Genomic DNA, 16283 nt, shown 5'->3' with positions numbered 1-16283 from the left:
TGTAGGGAACAAATGGATATAGACTGGCCATGAAGACACTTGGGCTGCAAATTAAACTGCTGAGATTCTTGTCAGGAGTCTTCCCAGGTGCTGCCCGGCCAGTCTTGCAAGGGACTGGCCTGCAGCATTGATGCTACCAGAGCCAACTTACATCCGGCGTTGCTGCAGTTTTTGTGAGAGGCAAATTAGTGTCTTTAATTTTGTATTAAAAAAGAGTTAGCCTGACTTCAGACAAGGGAGAGTAAAAACTTGAACCTCTGGAACTGTATGAGAGGTATTGGGTTGGTCTTGTGTTGTGTGCAGAAACCCCTGTCCTCAAGCTTCCTAGAACAGTCTCTGCCAGGCAGAGATTTATGGGTGGTGCTGAATATTTCTCCCTAGTGGTGGCAGCTTTTGTGCATTGGAAACTCCCATCTCTGCCAGCACAAGTGTGTACACAAGCCATGTGGCATGTTTGCAGAAAATATTAGTAATAGAATATTTACAAGAAAATCCAAATTCACGGCATTTTGGACCTATCCGAAGATCAAACTGTGTGAAAGTTAGCACAGTTTTCAGTTCAGTTTGATTCAGTGCTAATGTCATGTAGATGCTGGGTCCAGACTAAGTTTCGTATCTGGACACGTTATTACCATGTTTTTCTGTTTCTGGGAGTATTCAAAGGCCCTGAGTGTTGATGCTGGGAAGTAGCCTGTTGAGATATCCTTGTCCCTTGGCATGCAAGCAGACTTGTATTCACATACAAGTGGGCGATCTATGTGTAATAATAGATATTGTGCATGTGTAACGTAGGTCTTCAATTTAGATTGTGGGAAGAAACAGGCACACAGGATTTTTGGCGTGGATTTCCTCAGGAGTATTTCCTTCTGTGTGGCTGGAGTGAGGGAATGTACTGGGTTGCAGAGAAAAAGGGCGGAAGAAACCTTACAAGAGCCTGAGGTTTCTCACTTATTTGTCAGCAGATGGCAGCAGTCAACAGCATAGAGTACTTGGACAGACTGAGCCGCACTTTTGTGCACACAGAAGTAGCTGTAATGAGCATTAACTCTCCACCTGGATGACTTTTGTATTGCAGCCTGCAGAAGCAGCCCATGCAGGAGCTGAAGCAGCTGGATCAGAAGCAGCAGCTGGAGCTGAAGCATCTAAAACTGAAGCCGATTCGGGATCGGTAAGCACCTTGAGGGACAGCAGTCCCTTTTCTCCATCACATCCCTTTGTCATAGAGCGGATGTGGGAGTCTGGGAAGGGAAAAGAGATGTGTGGCTGCTTGGAAAAAACACATCCCTGCCACAATGGTGTTATTCAGAGGCCAGACTTAGCTGTTGCATTTTATCCGTGTAATGCTTAGGGAGAAGCTCTGCTGGAACTGTCCCTTCACCCATGTTATAAAGCCAGCCTGCAACTCAGGCTGTACTAAGCTTGTGTTGTCTGCTGGATTCCTCCTTGCTTGCCACTTACTCTACCCTGTCCTCTGGAATCTGCTGGTGTCCGCCAGCTGGTTCCTAATTTTTTCTTTTTTTCCTGACACTGCCATCTTTTTAGGGGACTGGAGTAGATCCCATCTCATGGCTGCTTGGTTCCTATAGGCCATTGCATTTAAGTTGTCTGTTCCATGATGGCTCTCCAAGAACTGTGTTGTGACTGCAGAAACTGGGGAATGCCAGGCATTGTAATCCCAGAAAAACTCTAAATCCTTTCTGCCCTTCTGCAAACTTAAGCAAAGGAAGACAGCGGCCACCTCTCCTGCCTTCTCACTGTTGCCTCTGCTGGCCTTTGGGGTGTTTTTGTCGCTGACTGGTGTGCTGGGAAAACCTGCTAAAGCCATGGGTAGGGTTGAGATGTGGATCCTCCAGCTTGGACTTAGAACTCCAATTTTAGATTCTCTCTTCTCAAAATGGCTTTTTTCCCTTCCCTGGCTGCTGCTGCCTACCAGAGCTCTCTGCCTGCTGTCGTTGTGGAAACTTTCCCTGCTACTGTCAATGGCACTGTGGAAGGAGGTGCTTCATCTGAAAGAGCTGACATGCCCCCAGGATTTCTGTTCAAGGTGAGTGTGTGGTGGTGGGGCACCGAGTTCCTGGTGAATCTTTCTCCTGTAATGAATTAACTGCTTTTGCTCATGTGGCCATGGGCTGTGCCACACTGAAAGGGCGAAAGGAAGTTGAAGGAGAGATAGATCTTCCTCTCCAGCAGCTCAGCCACAGGCAGTTCCAGGTGTTTCAAAGGACTGTGTAAGAGCATCAGTGTCTAAACATCTGGCTGTGCTGTACAGCAAACCCTTTCCTCTTTGCTGCAGCTATTTCTGTCTCTGGTGATGTGGTAGTGTCAGTCACAGACTCTGGATAGTAGATAAGACCTTGTGCTCTAAATTGGTAAGGTTAAACTTTGATGCAAGTGGCAAATAAAGAAGAATAAAAACCACGACTAGGGACAGTTTGGGGAAATTAGAAAGCCAGGAGAAAATACAGGATTAGACAGAGAAGTCTGAGGTGTATTCTGAATATGCCAAAGATCATTCACGGCTTGTTTGGAAGCTGTGGAGGAAGAAGTGTTTCTGGGTGAGGATAGGCCACAATACATAGTGGAATATGGTAGCAAGGTGTCACAGATGTATTGTGCCCTGAAGGTGAGAAATGACAGTCTCCTGGTATAGGAATGCTTTTCTTCTGATTTAATCATGACTATGCCTAATTTTTTTTCTTTTTTTCTATTTTTTTTTTCTGGGAGTTCTATCAAAAGCAGAAGAGTGACAAAACCCAGAAGAACAATAGGAGGCTCATCACATTTAGGCTGGTTACAGACAGCATTATAGACTGTAGGGCTTGAAGCAGAGACCCGTGGTTTGAAGTAGAAAAGCTGTAACGCAGGTGTTGATAGGAATTAGGCTGAATTAGCCAAAGAGAAAACATGGCAGGATATAATCACTTGAAGATCCAAACTCATACTTTTCTCTATATTTCCTCTCCCTGCTTGCTGTGACAGACATGGGAAGCTATAATCTCTAATACTCTTGCGGCACAGATGCAAAAAGAATACAGGGCATCATTTGAGTGAATACAGGTTTTCTACCTTGCGAGTGATTTTTAGGCCCATACTATCAGAATTCAGCCCTCATCAGGAAGGATGGAGGGGTGCTGATGCATAATGAATTGAATGAGAGTCACCAGGATGCTGTTTTGGCAAAGATGAGCTGCATGCCAAGGTGTATAAAGAAGCATTTAGCCATTAAATTAAAGGAAGTGATTATTCTCATGGATGTGGCATTTTGTATTGAAGCCTGCCCTTCCTTGAGCAGCAGGTTTGATCAGATGGCCTCCAAAGGTGCCTTCCAACCTGAGTCATCCAGTGAATCAGTGAAGTGGAAAGTCTTGTCACCTGTTAGAGAGCTGAGTGAGAGAAGGCTGGTCTCACCCAAACTCTGTTCTCTCACTACAGGTCCAGGCCATGCATGATTACACGGCCACTGACAGCGACGAGCTGCAGCTGAAGGCTGGGGATGTGGTTCTTGTGATTCCATTTGAGAACCCTGAGGAGCAGGTGAGTAGAGAAGGTGGGGTGTGAGCCAGGGCTGGGAGGAACCAAGGGGATTTCCAGAGCTGCTTCTTCCTCCACTAGCAGTCAGCTGGCTGGATTCAGAGCCATCAGTTTGTGGCTGGGAGCTGGTGGGAAAGATGGTTGTCCTTGTGCGTGAGATTGTCTTCTTGCAACAGAGGGGAGGACTCTGCCTGTGAATGGGAAGTGGAGACACTATGCTGCGTAAAGCACATTGAAATAGTTTCCTGTCCCTGTCAGGGCATTTGAGCCAATACAATGGCTTCCATGATCAGGCAGCCTGACAGAGCCCGTACTCTGCCTCCTCACTGCTCCCAAACATTACTTTTGGCCACTTCAGTGTAGACTGTGGCATTAGCAGAAGTGACGCATGGTTTTCTTCCCTTTTGGGAAACGCTGCATCTCTGAGAAGGTGGCTTGCTGTGGATCATGTGCTGCACTTCAGCACAGCAATGACTCTTTCCAAAAGACAGTGTTTCGTCAGGAGATGGCAGCAGCACCAAAGGCTGGAGCAGGTTGCTCAGCCCCAGAAAACAATCTTACTGCTATCTCCAACCTGAATTTAATTGGTGGTGTTTATTCTTAATCTGAGCTATTTCTAGAAGCCTTGAGTAAATAAGTCATCTTCACTTGCTGTATTTGAAGGCTTCCATCTGATGAAGTCATAAAATCATAGAAACATAGGACCGTTTAGGTTGGAAAAGACATTAAAGATCATCGAGTCCAACCGTTGAACTAGCAATGCCAGGCTCACCACTAAACCATGTCCCTAAGCTCCTCATCTATCCATCTTTTAAATACCTCCAGGCATTGTGACTCAGCCACTTCCGTGGGCTGTGTGTTCCAGTGCTTGACAATCCGTTTGGTGAAGAAATTTTTCCTGATATCCGCCCACTTCATTACAACCTCCTTTCAGGTAGTTGTAGAGAGTGATAAGGTCTCCCTTGAGCCTCCTCCTCTCCAGGCTGAACACACCCTTGCCATCAGTTCCCGCAGCCACTCCTCATAAGACTTGCGCTCCAGATCTTTCACCAGCTTTGTTGCCCTTCTTTGGAAATACTCCAGCACTTCAATGTCTTTCTTGTAGTGAGGGGCCCAAAACTGAACACAAGATTCAAGGTGCAGCCTCACCGGTGCTGAATATAGGGGGACAATCACTGCTCTGCTCCTGCTGGTCACACTATTCCTAATCCAGGCTGTTGGTCTTCTTGGCCGCCAGGACACACTGCTGGCTCGTGTTCAGCCGGCTGTCGACCAACACTCCTGGGTCCTTTTCTGCTGGGCAGCTTTCCAGCCACTCCTCCCCAAGCCTGTAGCATTGCATGGAGTTGGGATCGAAGTGCAGAACCCTGCGCTCGGCCTTGTTGAGCCTCATACAACTGGCCCCAGCCCATTGATCTAGCCTGTCCAGGTCCCTCTGTAGAGCCTTCCTACCCTCAAGCATATCAACGTCCCCACCCAACTTTGTGTTGTCTGCAAACTTACTGAGGATGTACTTGATCCCCTCAGAGAATATTGATAAAGATATATCTTATTATCTTAGCTTTATTAATATTTATTATTCAGGTCTGCAGCAGTTTTACTACTTTGACTGAGGGAGATGGTGTTTTTATAAAATTCATGTTTGTATCTTCAGGTGTTTATCTGGAAAAGGAAGGGAATTCTCCAAATTGGTTCAATCGTCACCAGCTCCTTGTGTTTGGCCAAGCCAAGGTCTGGATTCCACAAGGGATAAAGGGGGGTGATATAGTTCACTGTGGATCCTCTCTGTAGCTCAGCTGTTGGTTTTGAGAATTATGGAAGCAGATTTTGGTGCTGATGGTGAAATGGGAGCTAAAATGTGCTGCCAAATCCCGCAGAGCTAGGTGCTGTAGGAGGAAGGGTTGTATGGGGGAAAGGCAGCAATTCCTTCTGGAGACTCTTTACTGAGTGAGACTGTCCTGCACAAGCATTTGTGAGCGTTTCTTTCTCAGAAAGTTTTCTGGATGGAACGTGAATGGCAGCATCCCTAGTTTCTGTGCTATGAGATGGCATTTGTGGTGCCGAGTTTTTCAATGCCCTGTGTTTGCACTCTAGCTGGATGTGGGTGCAACAGCCGTGAACTCGAGACTCTCCAAGCTGCAGAGGGTGAGCTCTGAGTGTTGCTAACAAGATGCTGTAGCTGCACTGAAGCCCTCTAACCTTCCTACAGTGTATCCTGTGCTACAGCTCATTTCCTTAACCTTGACCATACCCAGCCAGGAAATGTTGGCTGTTAACATGTGCATGAACCGTGCACGTGAGTGGAGGAAGTGCAGGATAATAGACTGTGATCCGTGTCCCTGTCTTGCAGCTTAGGTGTCAGGAATCAGCCAGGCTTGGATTCATCTCTCTTGATAGAAGAAAGGGTTGAGGGCAGCAACACTTCTAAGCTGGTGCTTTAAGTGATATGGTTCAAAATTGGCAAGGGTCAATCTGGGTCCTTGTGTCTAATCCCCGCAGCCGAAGAGACCTTTTGTAGTGGGATGCAGTGGGAGTGATGCATGCTCTATGGCACAGATGCTACGTGAGAGTGGATGAGCTTTTGTGCTTGCTGTGTTGTGAGCTGGAAGCTGCCTTCCAGACACTTGGGCCCTGTGTCTTCTGCCTGGTCGTTTGTTTTCCTGATTTATGGCATGTCAGTCCTGCCGCAGCCCCTGCAGCTGGCTCCTGCAGATGGGCTCCCACCCATGCCATTCCCATGACATCCCCTGAATGCTCAAATCTAAGGCAGCAGCAAGGGCTAACTGAGCCCGCAGGCACCCAGCACAGCCTGCAAGGAGCAGCTGAACTGCTGCCACATTAAATGTGCAGGAAACAGGACAAGAGGGTGGAAGCTGCAAAAAGGCAGTGGCAACATGTGCCCTGTGGGTCCTCCCTGACAAGGGCTGCATCACTCCTGCACTGTGCAGGTATGTTTTTAAAGAACCCTCCCCCTCAAGGGAAGCCTTGGGTAAATACCCAGGTAACTCCTGCAAGTTCCAGGAAAACAGAAGTGTCAGAGCAACCATGTGAACCACACGCATGGGTGCTCCATTTCCTCACAGTTTAGACCATCTAGTTGCCCAAGCACTTCTGCCCTGACAAGTTATGTAGTTGAATGTGATGTGTCTCTAAATGAGCTTCGAGTGTGATTTGCCCATGGGAGTGGATGCAGAGAGGGCTGCTCATTTTGGAGGCAGCGATCTCTTGTGCAGCTCTCTTGCCTCATGCTGCAGTCTTAACCCATGGCTCACGTGAGTGGGTCTCTCTGCATGCTGAAAGGATGCTTCCATGGTGGCACCTCCAAGGAATGCAGAGAACAGGGTAGTTGCACACCTGAGCTGCAAGCAGTACACCCTTCCCTCCCTGAGTATCTGCCTCATGTGCTTTTAATGGAGCTGAAATCTCGATGCTAGACACCCTGCAGGCAGAGGGTGGGAAGTCTGGTTCTTGTCTTGAGCGGGTTTGACCAAAGAGGACTCTGTTTGCATCAGTGAAAATTCACCCCTGCTTATAGATGTTTAGTGGCTAGGGAGGGCACTTGTGAGAGTCTTGCATCATGTGTAGCACAAGTTCAGGAGTTCCACCAGCCTCGAGCCCAACAGACTTGTGGGATTTTGGGAAGACGGGTTGAGGTCCTCAGCTCCCAATTCTTGTAGACCGGAATTTCAGCATAGCAAACAAGACTGGTTTTTTCTGTACCACCTCTCTCAAATACTAATCATCCAGGTGCCCTGACTGGAGCAGAGGATGAGCACTTCCAGGGTATGATTCATCCTTTCCAAAGTCGTGCGCAGGATGAATGTGATGAATTGCACTGTGGAGGTGCCTGTCTGTTTTATGACTATAGAGAATATTACGACCCCTCATGTTTACATTGTGGAAGGTAAGATAGGTGATTCCCATCCTGTAGCTCTAGAGACTTTCTTTGGCAGAATTTCTCCTGCTTCAATGGGCTTAATTATTACATGTTTCGATTACACTTGCTAATTGTTTACACTTTCTCTGTCTCTAGATGTTCTGGGTCAGGTAGGAGCTTTGGTACTGATTCTGGTGGCATGTAGCCTTCTCCCTGTTTAGAAGGGAAGAAAAGTGATTTTTCCTTCTCCCCCATCCTCTTCCTGGATTGTCTCCAAGCCAAATATGAGCATGGCTTTGATAATGCCTTGACATCTCCTTGGCCTGCACTCTGTAAGAAAAATCCCTGCTCACATCTATCCCTCAGCATCTGATCTCTGTCTTCCCCTCCAGGATGAAGGATGGCTGATGGGCGTGAAGGAGTCTGACTGGATCCAGCGTAAGGAACTTGACCAATGCCGAGGGGTTTTCCCCGAGAATTTCACAGAGCGGGTGCAGTGAAAGTCCAAGCACACCAGCCGCGTTTCTGCTGGAAGAAAGCAAGTTTTCTGGTAGATAATTGAAAAAGAACAGCAAAGTAAAAAGAAGAGAGAATTTTAAAGGAACAGAAGTCTGACAAAAAGGTCAACTTTAAAGGGTGTGTTCTTCTCAAAGGGCAAGGTTTCAGAAGTAAATTGAAATTCAAAGTGTTACCAAAATATATACATATTAATAATAGCAAGGCAAGTCAAATACCCTCTTCCCACTTTGGTTTTAATGGCATTTGGATTCAAAGGACTGATGCAGAAGCAACTCGGTGTGATTCTCTAAGTACTGCATTGACTGAATTGGCAGGATGTCAGTCTGATCCCTGGAAGGGCAGTATGTGCCTAAGGGCTTGAGACTAGAAAAGCTGCATTTGCTCTTGGGTGGATTCATCTGTTTTGTCTTGAAGGTGGCTTGCATGGTGTCGGTAAAAATGCAGCCTTCCCTACATGTTCAACCTACAGTAGGACAAACTTTCTGTTATGCTGTTGAAAAAAATATTTAGTGTATAGTGTTCACCAATACAATGTATGTGTGTGTGTGCGTGTGTGTATTTTATTTTCTTCCTTTAAAACAGTGTTACACAAACTGTGATTTTGTACATGTAAAGACAGAAGAAACCACATGGAAAGAAGATGAAACATGTGAAGCTGTGCTCAGTCCGAAGTTCTTTCAAATGCAGACACCTAAATTCTGGCAGTAGTATTGGCCTGTGGAATGCTGAGAGGAACAGAAAAATTCAAGAAGAGAAACAAAGCAAAACAAGAGGATGCCATTTAGGTGGCTCTGAAATTTAGGAGAGGGAATCCTCTGCCCCCAAAACCCTGTAGGCTGTTTCAGAAAAGATGCGTATAGGTGGAAGACAGCTCTAAAATCTGTCTGGTTAGAAAATTTGCTTTTAAAGAAAGAGATAAAGGAAGAAGGTTTTTTTTCTGAAAGAATATCTGAGAAAAAACACCGATTTAAAAACCAGTTAGCTTTCTGTTGTTTTTTAATTGACATTCTTATTTGTGGAATTGCATTTATTATTTTCCTTTGAAGAGTTCTGCAAGTGAAATATTGTTAGATCAGCTTTCTCCAGTGCTGTGCTGGTGATCAAATTAATGTCTATGAAAACTGGACTCTTGAAATACTCATTTAAAATGGCTGCATGACTTAATGATATTTTAATGCGTTAGAAAGGAAGGCAAGAATATCAAAGTGTCAGTGTCACTCTGCAGTCTAATACTGATGCTGAGACCTTTCCTATACCTTCCCTTTGCTCTTGTTTGTTTTTGAGTTTTGTGTTTTAGTTTAAACAAGCAGATGACAAGGCTGTTTCAAAGTGCATATTACACTTGTTTAAATAAGCTGGTCTGACCCTCCAAGACTCTGAAGTCCCACTAAGGTACTTTAAACTTTACTTGAATACTGATGCAGCTGGCAAGCAGATCAGGCTATTACTATTTTTTATGGCTTCCCTCCCTCCATGATCCTTTTGCCTTGAAGGGATTTTTAACAGTGGGGTTACCTCCTGCTGTAAAGGGACAAGATCACTCTCTGAAATAATCTTTGTAATGGTTCGGAGCTGGCTTTTGTCAAAGATGCACGGAATGCTGGCACATACTGCTGAAAATCCCACCTTTTCCAATCCATTTCGGTTACTTGTAGGATAACAGAAAAAAACAGTGTAGGGCAAAAGTGGATGATATATTTCTTTTTAATTTTAGTTCAGAAGTTTTGTTTAGAAAATACATGCTTACAAATGCAAGAATTGCTGGAGTTCCTCCTCCTTTCAGCTTGGGAGATGATCTGTACTAGTTATTTACAGCAATTTAACAGGCATCAAAATCTGTCCTATATACCCAGAGCCCTTCTCTCTTTCTTTTTTTTTTTTTATTTTTTAAATAAACATGCAGGAATTTGTATTTTACATCACTGTTGCAAAACCCGTAGTATTTAGGAGTAACTGCTCACAATAGAGAAGGACTGGACTCCACAAGTTATAGTATGGTGAGCTGTTGCTTTAGAATACTGCCCTGTTTGATTTTCTTTTTTCTTTTTCACCAGGGTTGACTTTATTATTACTCCTTTTTTTTTTCCAAAATATCTATTTTTATGCATTTGTGACTCCCATTACTCCTTAAAGAATATTCATAGAAAAAATATACTTTTAAATATACATAGAAATATATATATTAAAAAGCGGGTTGATCCAATTAACATAATGCTGTCAGTTTAAAATGTTTATTTTTATGCAAAACCTGTGGATTATTGCTTTTTTTAAAAAAAGACAAGATTCTGAGTACCAGAGCTGTGATTTTTTTGTCTTGCAAGTAATTGTTCTAGAGCATTTAGAAAGCTGTGCTGATCCCTAATTTATTGTGGATTTTTTTTTTTTTGCTGTTGTTGTTGTCTTCTGCTGTGTTTGAACCAGATGACTGTCCCAACAAAGATCCTTGTAAGGCCTTTTCATTTTATTGAGCTTGCAAAGCATCTATCCAGTACTGTATTGTCCCCGCAGAAGCGGTAACGCTCTGCAAAAAAGGGATGTTGTTTTCAGGTCACGTGAGTGATGCTCAGATGTTGTTAGTGGGGAGGATGTGGCATCTCTCTCCGTTTGCTTCCCCCCCTCCTCCTCTCCCCAACACAAAAATCCCAGCTCCCCAAACCCCTTGCTTAGAGCAGGTTGGGTGGGTTACCTGGATCTTGTATGGCTCGCAAATAAGTAGTGTCAGCACAGCTGAGATTCTGAAAAATGCAGGATCGGACCCACTGTTTATAAATTGCCTTATATGAGAGTAGGATGGCATAGCAGGATGCTTGTAGATGGCAATGTTTTTTGGAGCCGGGAGATCTTTTATCTCCTGGGTCATGTTCAGCCCATTGTAAACAGCCACAACTCCTCCCATTTGCAGTGTTTTTACATTCTCTAAATACTTTCATTCTGGTTGGCATTACCTGGTGAAATGAACTTCCCGTTTTCTTTGGCTTAGGACTGATTGAAACAGAAGGAGGGACAGTAAACTCCCAAGTAGGCTGTGCCCACAATAGTTTTTCAGTTTGCAGGATGAACTGAAAAAGTTGGGGAAAAAAGTTGTAAGGGTGACCTGAGACAATTTTTTTTTTCTCAGTGAAATGAAAAAGGGAAAAATCAAAACATAAAAAAAAAAAGGATCCTTTCAAACCGAATTGAAGCATTCATTTTTAGGGTTGCTTTTTCACTTTAAAAAAAACACATTATGACTTGAGCTATAGCAAGTTGCTTTGAGCAAAAATGTGAAACCTTTTGTTCGGAAAATGCTGAAAGAAAATGTTATAATGTTAATAGTCTTTTTTGCCTTTGCCGTTTTTCTTAATCCAATGACTGGTTTGTTAACCTTAAACTGCATTTTTTGGTGAATACATTATCCACTGAAGAGAACCCAAAGAAGCCTCTCGCCCAGTTCTGCTCTACTGATGGGTACACTGGACGCATTTCAGGGATTACCCAGTCTCTGGCCCAGCAAAGCTGCTGTATCCCCATCTAATACTCTTCCACTTGATTGTTTTACTGGGTGAACAATAAAAGCATCTCTCATCCCAAGCCATTGACTGGTTTTGTAGCCTGGCTTAGAAAGACATTCTTGTTCTATCTGTCTCAGTTTGGTCACAGATTTATGACTATAGATTTATGATGCTACTCCAGCTTGAGTCTAATCCCGTTGTGCAGTGGGAATTATCGTTTACCCAACTGATAAGATGGAAACAAGGCATTGCTTTTTCTTCATTTTTCTGTCTTAGCAATGTCAGTACTATATCCTTATTAGAATTAGGGAAGGTTCCCAGGGTAAAGATGAAGGCACCGTTCCAGTGCATACTCTGTGCTACTTTCCATGGGCATTCCTCAACTGTCTGCTTTTACCACCTTTGCGTTTCTTGGCTGTGGAGGTGGTACAGTTAGAGGGATTGTGCAGGCTTCGTTCTGGCTGCTCAGAGCTAGTCCTGCTTTGTGTTGTTTGCTGCAGTCCTTGAAGCTCTGTTCACAGTTGCAGAACCCTTTCCTGTCCCACTAACCAAAGACTGTGGCCAAGGCAAACATCCCCAAGTCGAAGGGATCTCTCTTTTGTGACCTGGAGCAGGTGTAAGGGCTCCATATTCTGCCTGGAATTGGGATGTCAGCTCTGATAAGTTTTGTAATAGCCTCTTGAAAGGATAAGGCCCAAGGCTGAGGAGATGCTGGGGGAGGGTGGAGGAATGATACATGATCTTTTTAATTTTGGGTCGATGCACTGACTGCCTTACCTTTTGGTTCCAGGGAGGTCCTGAGCCTTTTTATTAGGGCATAGTGGCCAAGATGTGCAGGGTCAATGCAGTAACGGGTATCCATCAGCATATCCTATGCAGTGCAGCTTGATAATGCTGGTATCAGGCAAATTAAGCAACATGTTTTCTTCCCTGGGCTGCCAAAGGGAAGCTGTTCCTTGCCACACAGGTACCGTCACACCAGGCACTGGTACAGACACCTCTCTTGCATGCTCTGGTTTAGACATTTCTGAGTAGCAAACTGCTGATGGAAAGGGGTTGTTGTGTGGTGCCCAGGGCTGGATTGTGCCACCAGCCCTTGAGAAGCCTGGGATCTGTGGCTGGTGCATGGAGACTGAGAATTAGAAGGCCATTTCAGAAATCTTTTCGTGAAACTAAATGGAAAAGGTACAGCTGTGAAAACTGGTCTCTATGAACTTGTACTTTGATGTGTCTTATGGCTATGATTCCTTCAACCTGTTTTTACAGCGTGTTCTGCTGATCCTGACCCTAGTCTGCATTTCATGTAGATGGTCCCTACTTGAAACTTGCCAGATGCAGTCCTGGGCTTATTGCTTCTCTTTAACTCCTTAATCAAATGGCAACAACTTTGGCAATGTATTGGCAATCTCTTTTCCTTCTGTTAATTCATTCTGAGTTTAACCACGATGACCTGAGAAGTGTTTGGGGTTTGAGTGGGTTTTTTTTTAATTATTTTAATTTTTGTTTTGTTTAAACATAGCTGAACAATTCCCATTGTATTCAGAGCTGTGACGCCCAGTTCCAGTGACAAGTACTAGTTGGATTTGTCCCATTTTGTTTCTTGGCGATGTTCAGAAATATAATTTGTGTCATCCTAAGTCCCGTGTCAGTTTCTCTCTCTCTCTCTCGTTTTTCCTGTGCCTTTTATATTAAGAAGCTGAAACAATTCAAGACTTACTTCTCTTCAGAGAGGTGAGTAGCTTCAAAGAGGCTTGGTCTATCCAGGCACCATTAATACTGGGAATACTTACAAACACATGGGATTGCAATGGTGATGCTGGTCCTTCCCTGAACAAGTGCAACAGAATAAACTCTTCTAGCAGCTGTCTGTGTTCTAGTCTATTGTGAGGACCCGACACCAGATGAATGCAATGTATGGAAGGATTTGAGACCTTTGAAGCTACTAACCCTAAGGTGATGTGATCTTCAACCTCTAAGGCAAGTTTGTCAGTGGGAGCGTGACCCTGCAGGGACACCCTACCCCACCTGGCCAAACATCTCCTGGATCACTTTGGCACACCTGCCTGACTGCTTTTTAATGGAGCATTTTCTTCACCTGTAGAAGGTAGGTGTTTCTGTAGGTGTTTCTGCCCTTCAACCAGAATGATTTGGGACCTATGAGGGACAGAATTAGAGGGATTCACAGTTCATACTTGACTATATTGAGGCTGTTCCCTTGGATGCCTCATTCGAGACAGGCTCAGTGCAAATAGCAAGCGCTGGCCAAAGGTTGGAATGAGATGTGATGCAAGTCAGTGCCAAGTAGCACTTTGATGAATAGACTGCTGGAGTCCTCCGCTTCGGCGTGTGGGTGTGCAAGCCTCAGAGCCAGCACGGGGAGCTGGCCAGACTGTGCTTGAATGGTTCCTTCATTTCCCGATGGCCCAGAGGGGTTAGTGCCTTCTGGCCTCTCACCTCTGTGGCACTGGGATGTACCTGAATCAGATCTTGCAGTGGAGGGAGGGAGGGAGGCAGTCTGTGCCCCTGAAACTACGGCTGCAGTTGATGACTTTGGCTCTGTCTCAGCTAGGCATGATGGCTCCTGCCAGGCTGAGCTGGGTTAGCTCTGCCAGGGCTGGGAGCTTGCAGAGCAGGAGCAAAACCCTGAGGCCAGGGGCTCTGTGCATTCCTTCTATTTGCCCTTCCTTGTGCAGTTTCGTTCCCATCACCCAGACATATAAAGAAAACAAAGGAAGAGAGAAGATGGCCAAGGGGAAGCAGGGCACATAATTCCTTGTCAGCCGCCTCTAGTCAGCTGCATAGTTCATTGCCAGGAGTGTCTTCTTGCTCCAAACAAGCGGCACTTGGGCTTGTTGGCTGGGTGCAGGTAGTGGCCATGTGAACCCTGGCAGCGTGTTTGGAGCAGAAACAGGCTCACGGGCCCCTGGATCTGGCCCTGAGAGCCCTCTCCACGCTTTGGGGAGAGCTGGGCTTTTCTCTGGGAACACAGCTGGAGAATGAAGCCTCTACAGATGGAGGAGACACACATGGCACCAGGTGAGGCTGGGGTGCCTGGGAGTGGGCAAGTTGGAAGTCAGGGCACTACGTGCTGCCGGTGTTCCCACATGAAGGCATAATTCTGCACTTCAGTGTCAGCACACACCACCTGGGGAAAGATCACACGGCAGGGAGTTTGAGCCCCAGAGTGGAGCTAAGAGTCGCTCTGTAACTCTGAGGAGAAGACAGGAGTTTTGGGCAACTCTTAGCAGTTTCTCCTGTTTTGCTGGCAAGGCGAAGCCAGTGCCTTTGCAGAGCAGGATTGCTGCCTCAGCAGTGGAGGAGCCTTTGCTGCCTGTCTGCTGCATGGCCCATTCCACAGAGCCATTAATAACAGTGCAGGAACAGGAATTTGGCAAGTGCCCATGATTAATTAGCTCGTCATGGGCAGTTAATGGCCAACCTGCTCTCCTTGGCCCCATGGTGCGGGTAATGAAGTGGGCATCACTTCTCAGTGGGCGAGGCGTAGCCTTCTGCTGGGAGGGATAGGCAGAATTTGCAAGTTGTTTTGATGCACTGCCAGTAGGTATTTGACAAGATCATTTTTTTCAGATGCTAAGGGGAATAAATCTGTAAGGGGACTTACTAGTTATCGGAGCCACGTACCTGACTTTCTGACAGGGCCACAATCTAATATCATCTTTATTCCTAGCAGTAGCGTTATCCCATGTCTTGCCTGCATTTGGGGGCATTCCCTCTTACTGAGTCTGAGGGGCTTCTTTACATGTACTCTGCTTATCTCAGCACTTTCTCATGAATTAATGTATAGAAGGTCACGTACTACCTATGCTGCCCCAGCCACGGGGAGTGACAGAACTGTACAGTGGTGAGGACATGCAAGCAAGGCTTTTTTTTTTTTTTTTTTAAATCTGAGTGGGATGAAATGATTTGCTCCACAGATGACCTTGCCAGGCAGGGGGCTGAGTTCCACCAAGTGCTGGTCATTGCCTTCATCCCAGCTGCTTTGCAATAAGGTAAGAAGAAGAAGAGTTCTAGCAGGAGTGCAAGTTATTAAAATTAAATGGCACATGTTCCCTTTGGTCAGCATGACATAGCCCAAGGTATGAAATGAATGTGATCTGACTGGGGCTGCTGCTGTGCCGGTAAGAGATGCAACGTGAGCCTGTTGTCCTGTGTCACAAAGGGGATCGTGTTCCCCTCTAGGGCATCTTCTGTGACTGCCATGATGTTGGGCTATTGGGCTATTATGGCAGTAGTCAGGCGTGTTCAGAAACCCCTGTGCTGCAGACTATAATTTCTCCTCTCTCCAATTCAGAGACCCGTAAGAGCCTCCTGGAGTGACTTCCCCTCTCTAATGTGCTGGATTGCCATAGTACATCTCTATTAGATGTTTCCGGGAGAGAGCTGGCTATTGATTTTGCAGAATGTGCTCTATTTGCCGTTGAAGGCGATGCTGTGGTTAGGTGTGCAGTGATCCAGCCACACAGAGGCACTCATGGAACCTGTAAGTGCCTCACCTCAGTACAAAACACCCTGAATGTCTGATGAACGCCTTCCATGTGCCAGACATGTGGCCACTCTGAGGAAATCTGAGGAAAGCTCATCTTGAGATCACTTGTGCTGGGAGCAGGCAGGGTGTTTTTGTGGCCAGGCCATGGCTTTGCTCTTGCTGATCACACAGAGGGTCACATTAGCCAGAGATGCTTTCAGCCTTCTAAGTGCTTTCCCATAACCCACACCAGAGGCTGGCTTTGCTCCTCTGTGACAAGTGACAACCTTCCTAAATCCCCAGCAAGTTGCTCCTGGAGCTGTCCTGTGAAGTCTTGTGCTCATCTTCTGCCTCCCAAGTCCCCGTCCCCCGGGGAAGG

General features: G+C 45.7%; 1 protein-coding gene across 1 annotated transcript in view; it reads left to right on the top strand.

The window, feature by feature from the left end:
* Positions 1-8557, top strand: part of BIN1 (bridging integrator 1) — a gene marked incomplete at its 5' end in the record, with an annotated part of 51680 nt that extends 43123 nt beyond the window's left edge. The window contains 4 exons of the mRNA XM_009871363.1: positions 1076-1168; positions 1934-2044; positions 3433-3534; positions 7801-8557. Coding sequence (XP_009869665.1) covers positions 1076-1168; positions 1934-2044; positions 3433-3534; positions 7801-7908 — 414 coding nt within the window. The remainder of the gene's footprint in view (positions 1-1075; positions 1169-1933; positions 2045-3432; positions 3535-7800) is intronic.
* Positions 8558-16283: the final 7726 nt, after the last annotated feature.

The sequence above is a fragment of the Apaloderma vittatum genome, unplaced genomic scaffold, assembly GCF_000703405.1.
Source record: "Apaloderma vittatum isolate BGI_N311 unplaced genomic scaffold, ASM70340v1 scaffold13196, whole genome shotgun sequence".
In the NCBI taxonomy this organism is placed as follows: Eukaryota; Metazoa; Chordata; class Aves; order Trogoniformes; family Trogonidae; genus Apaloderma; species Apaloderma vittatum.
The sequence above is the reverse complement of the archived record's forward strand: the minus strand, read 5'-3'. Positions and strand labels throughout refer to the sequence as shown.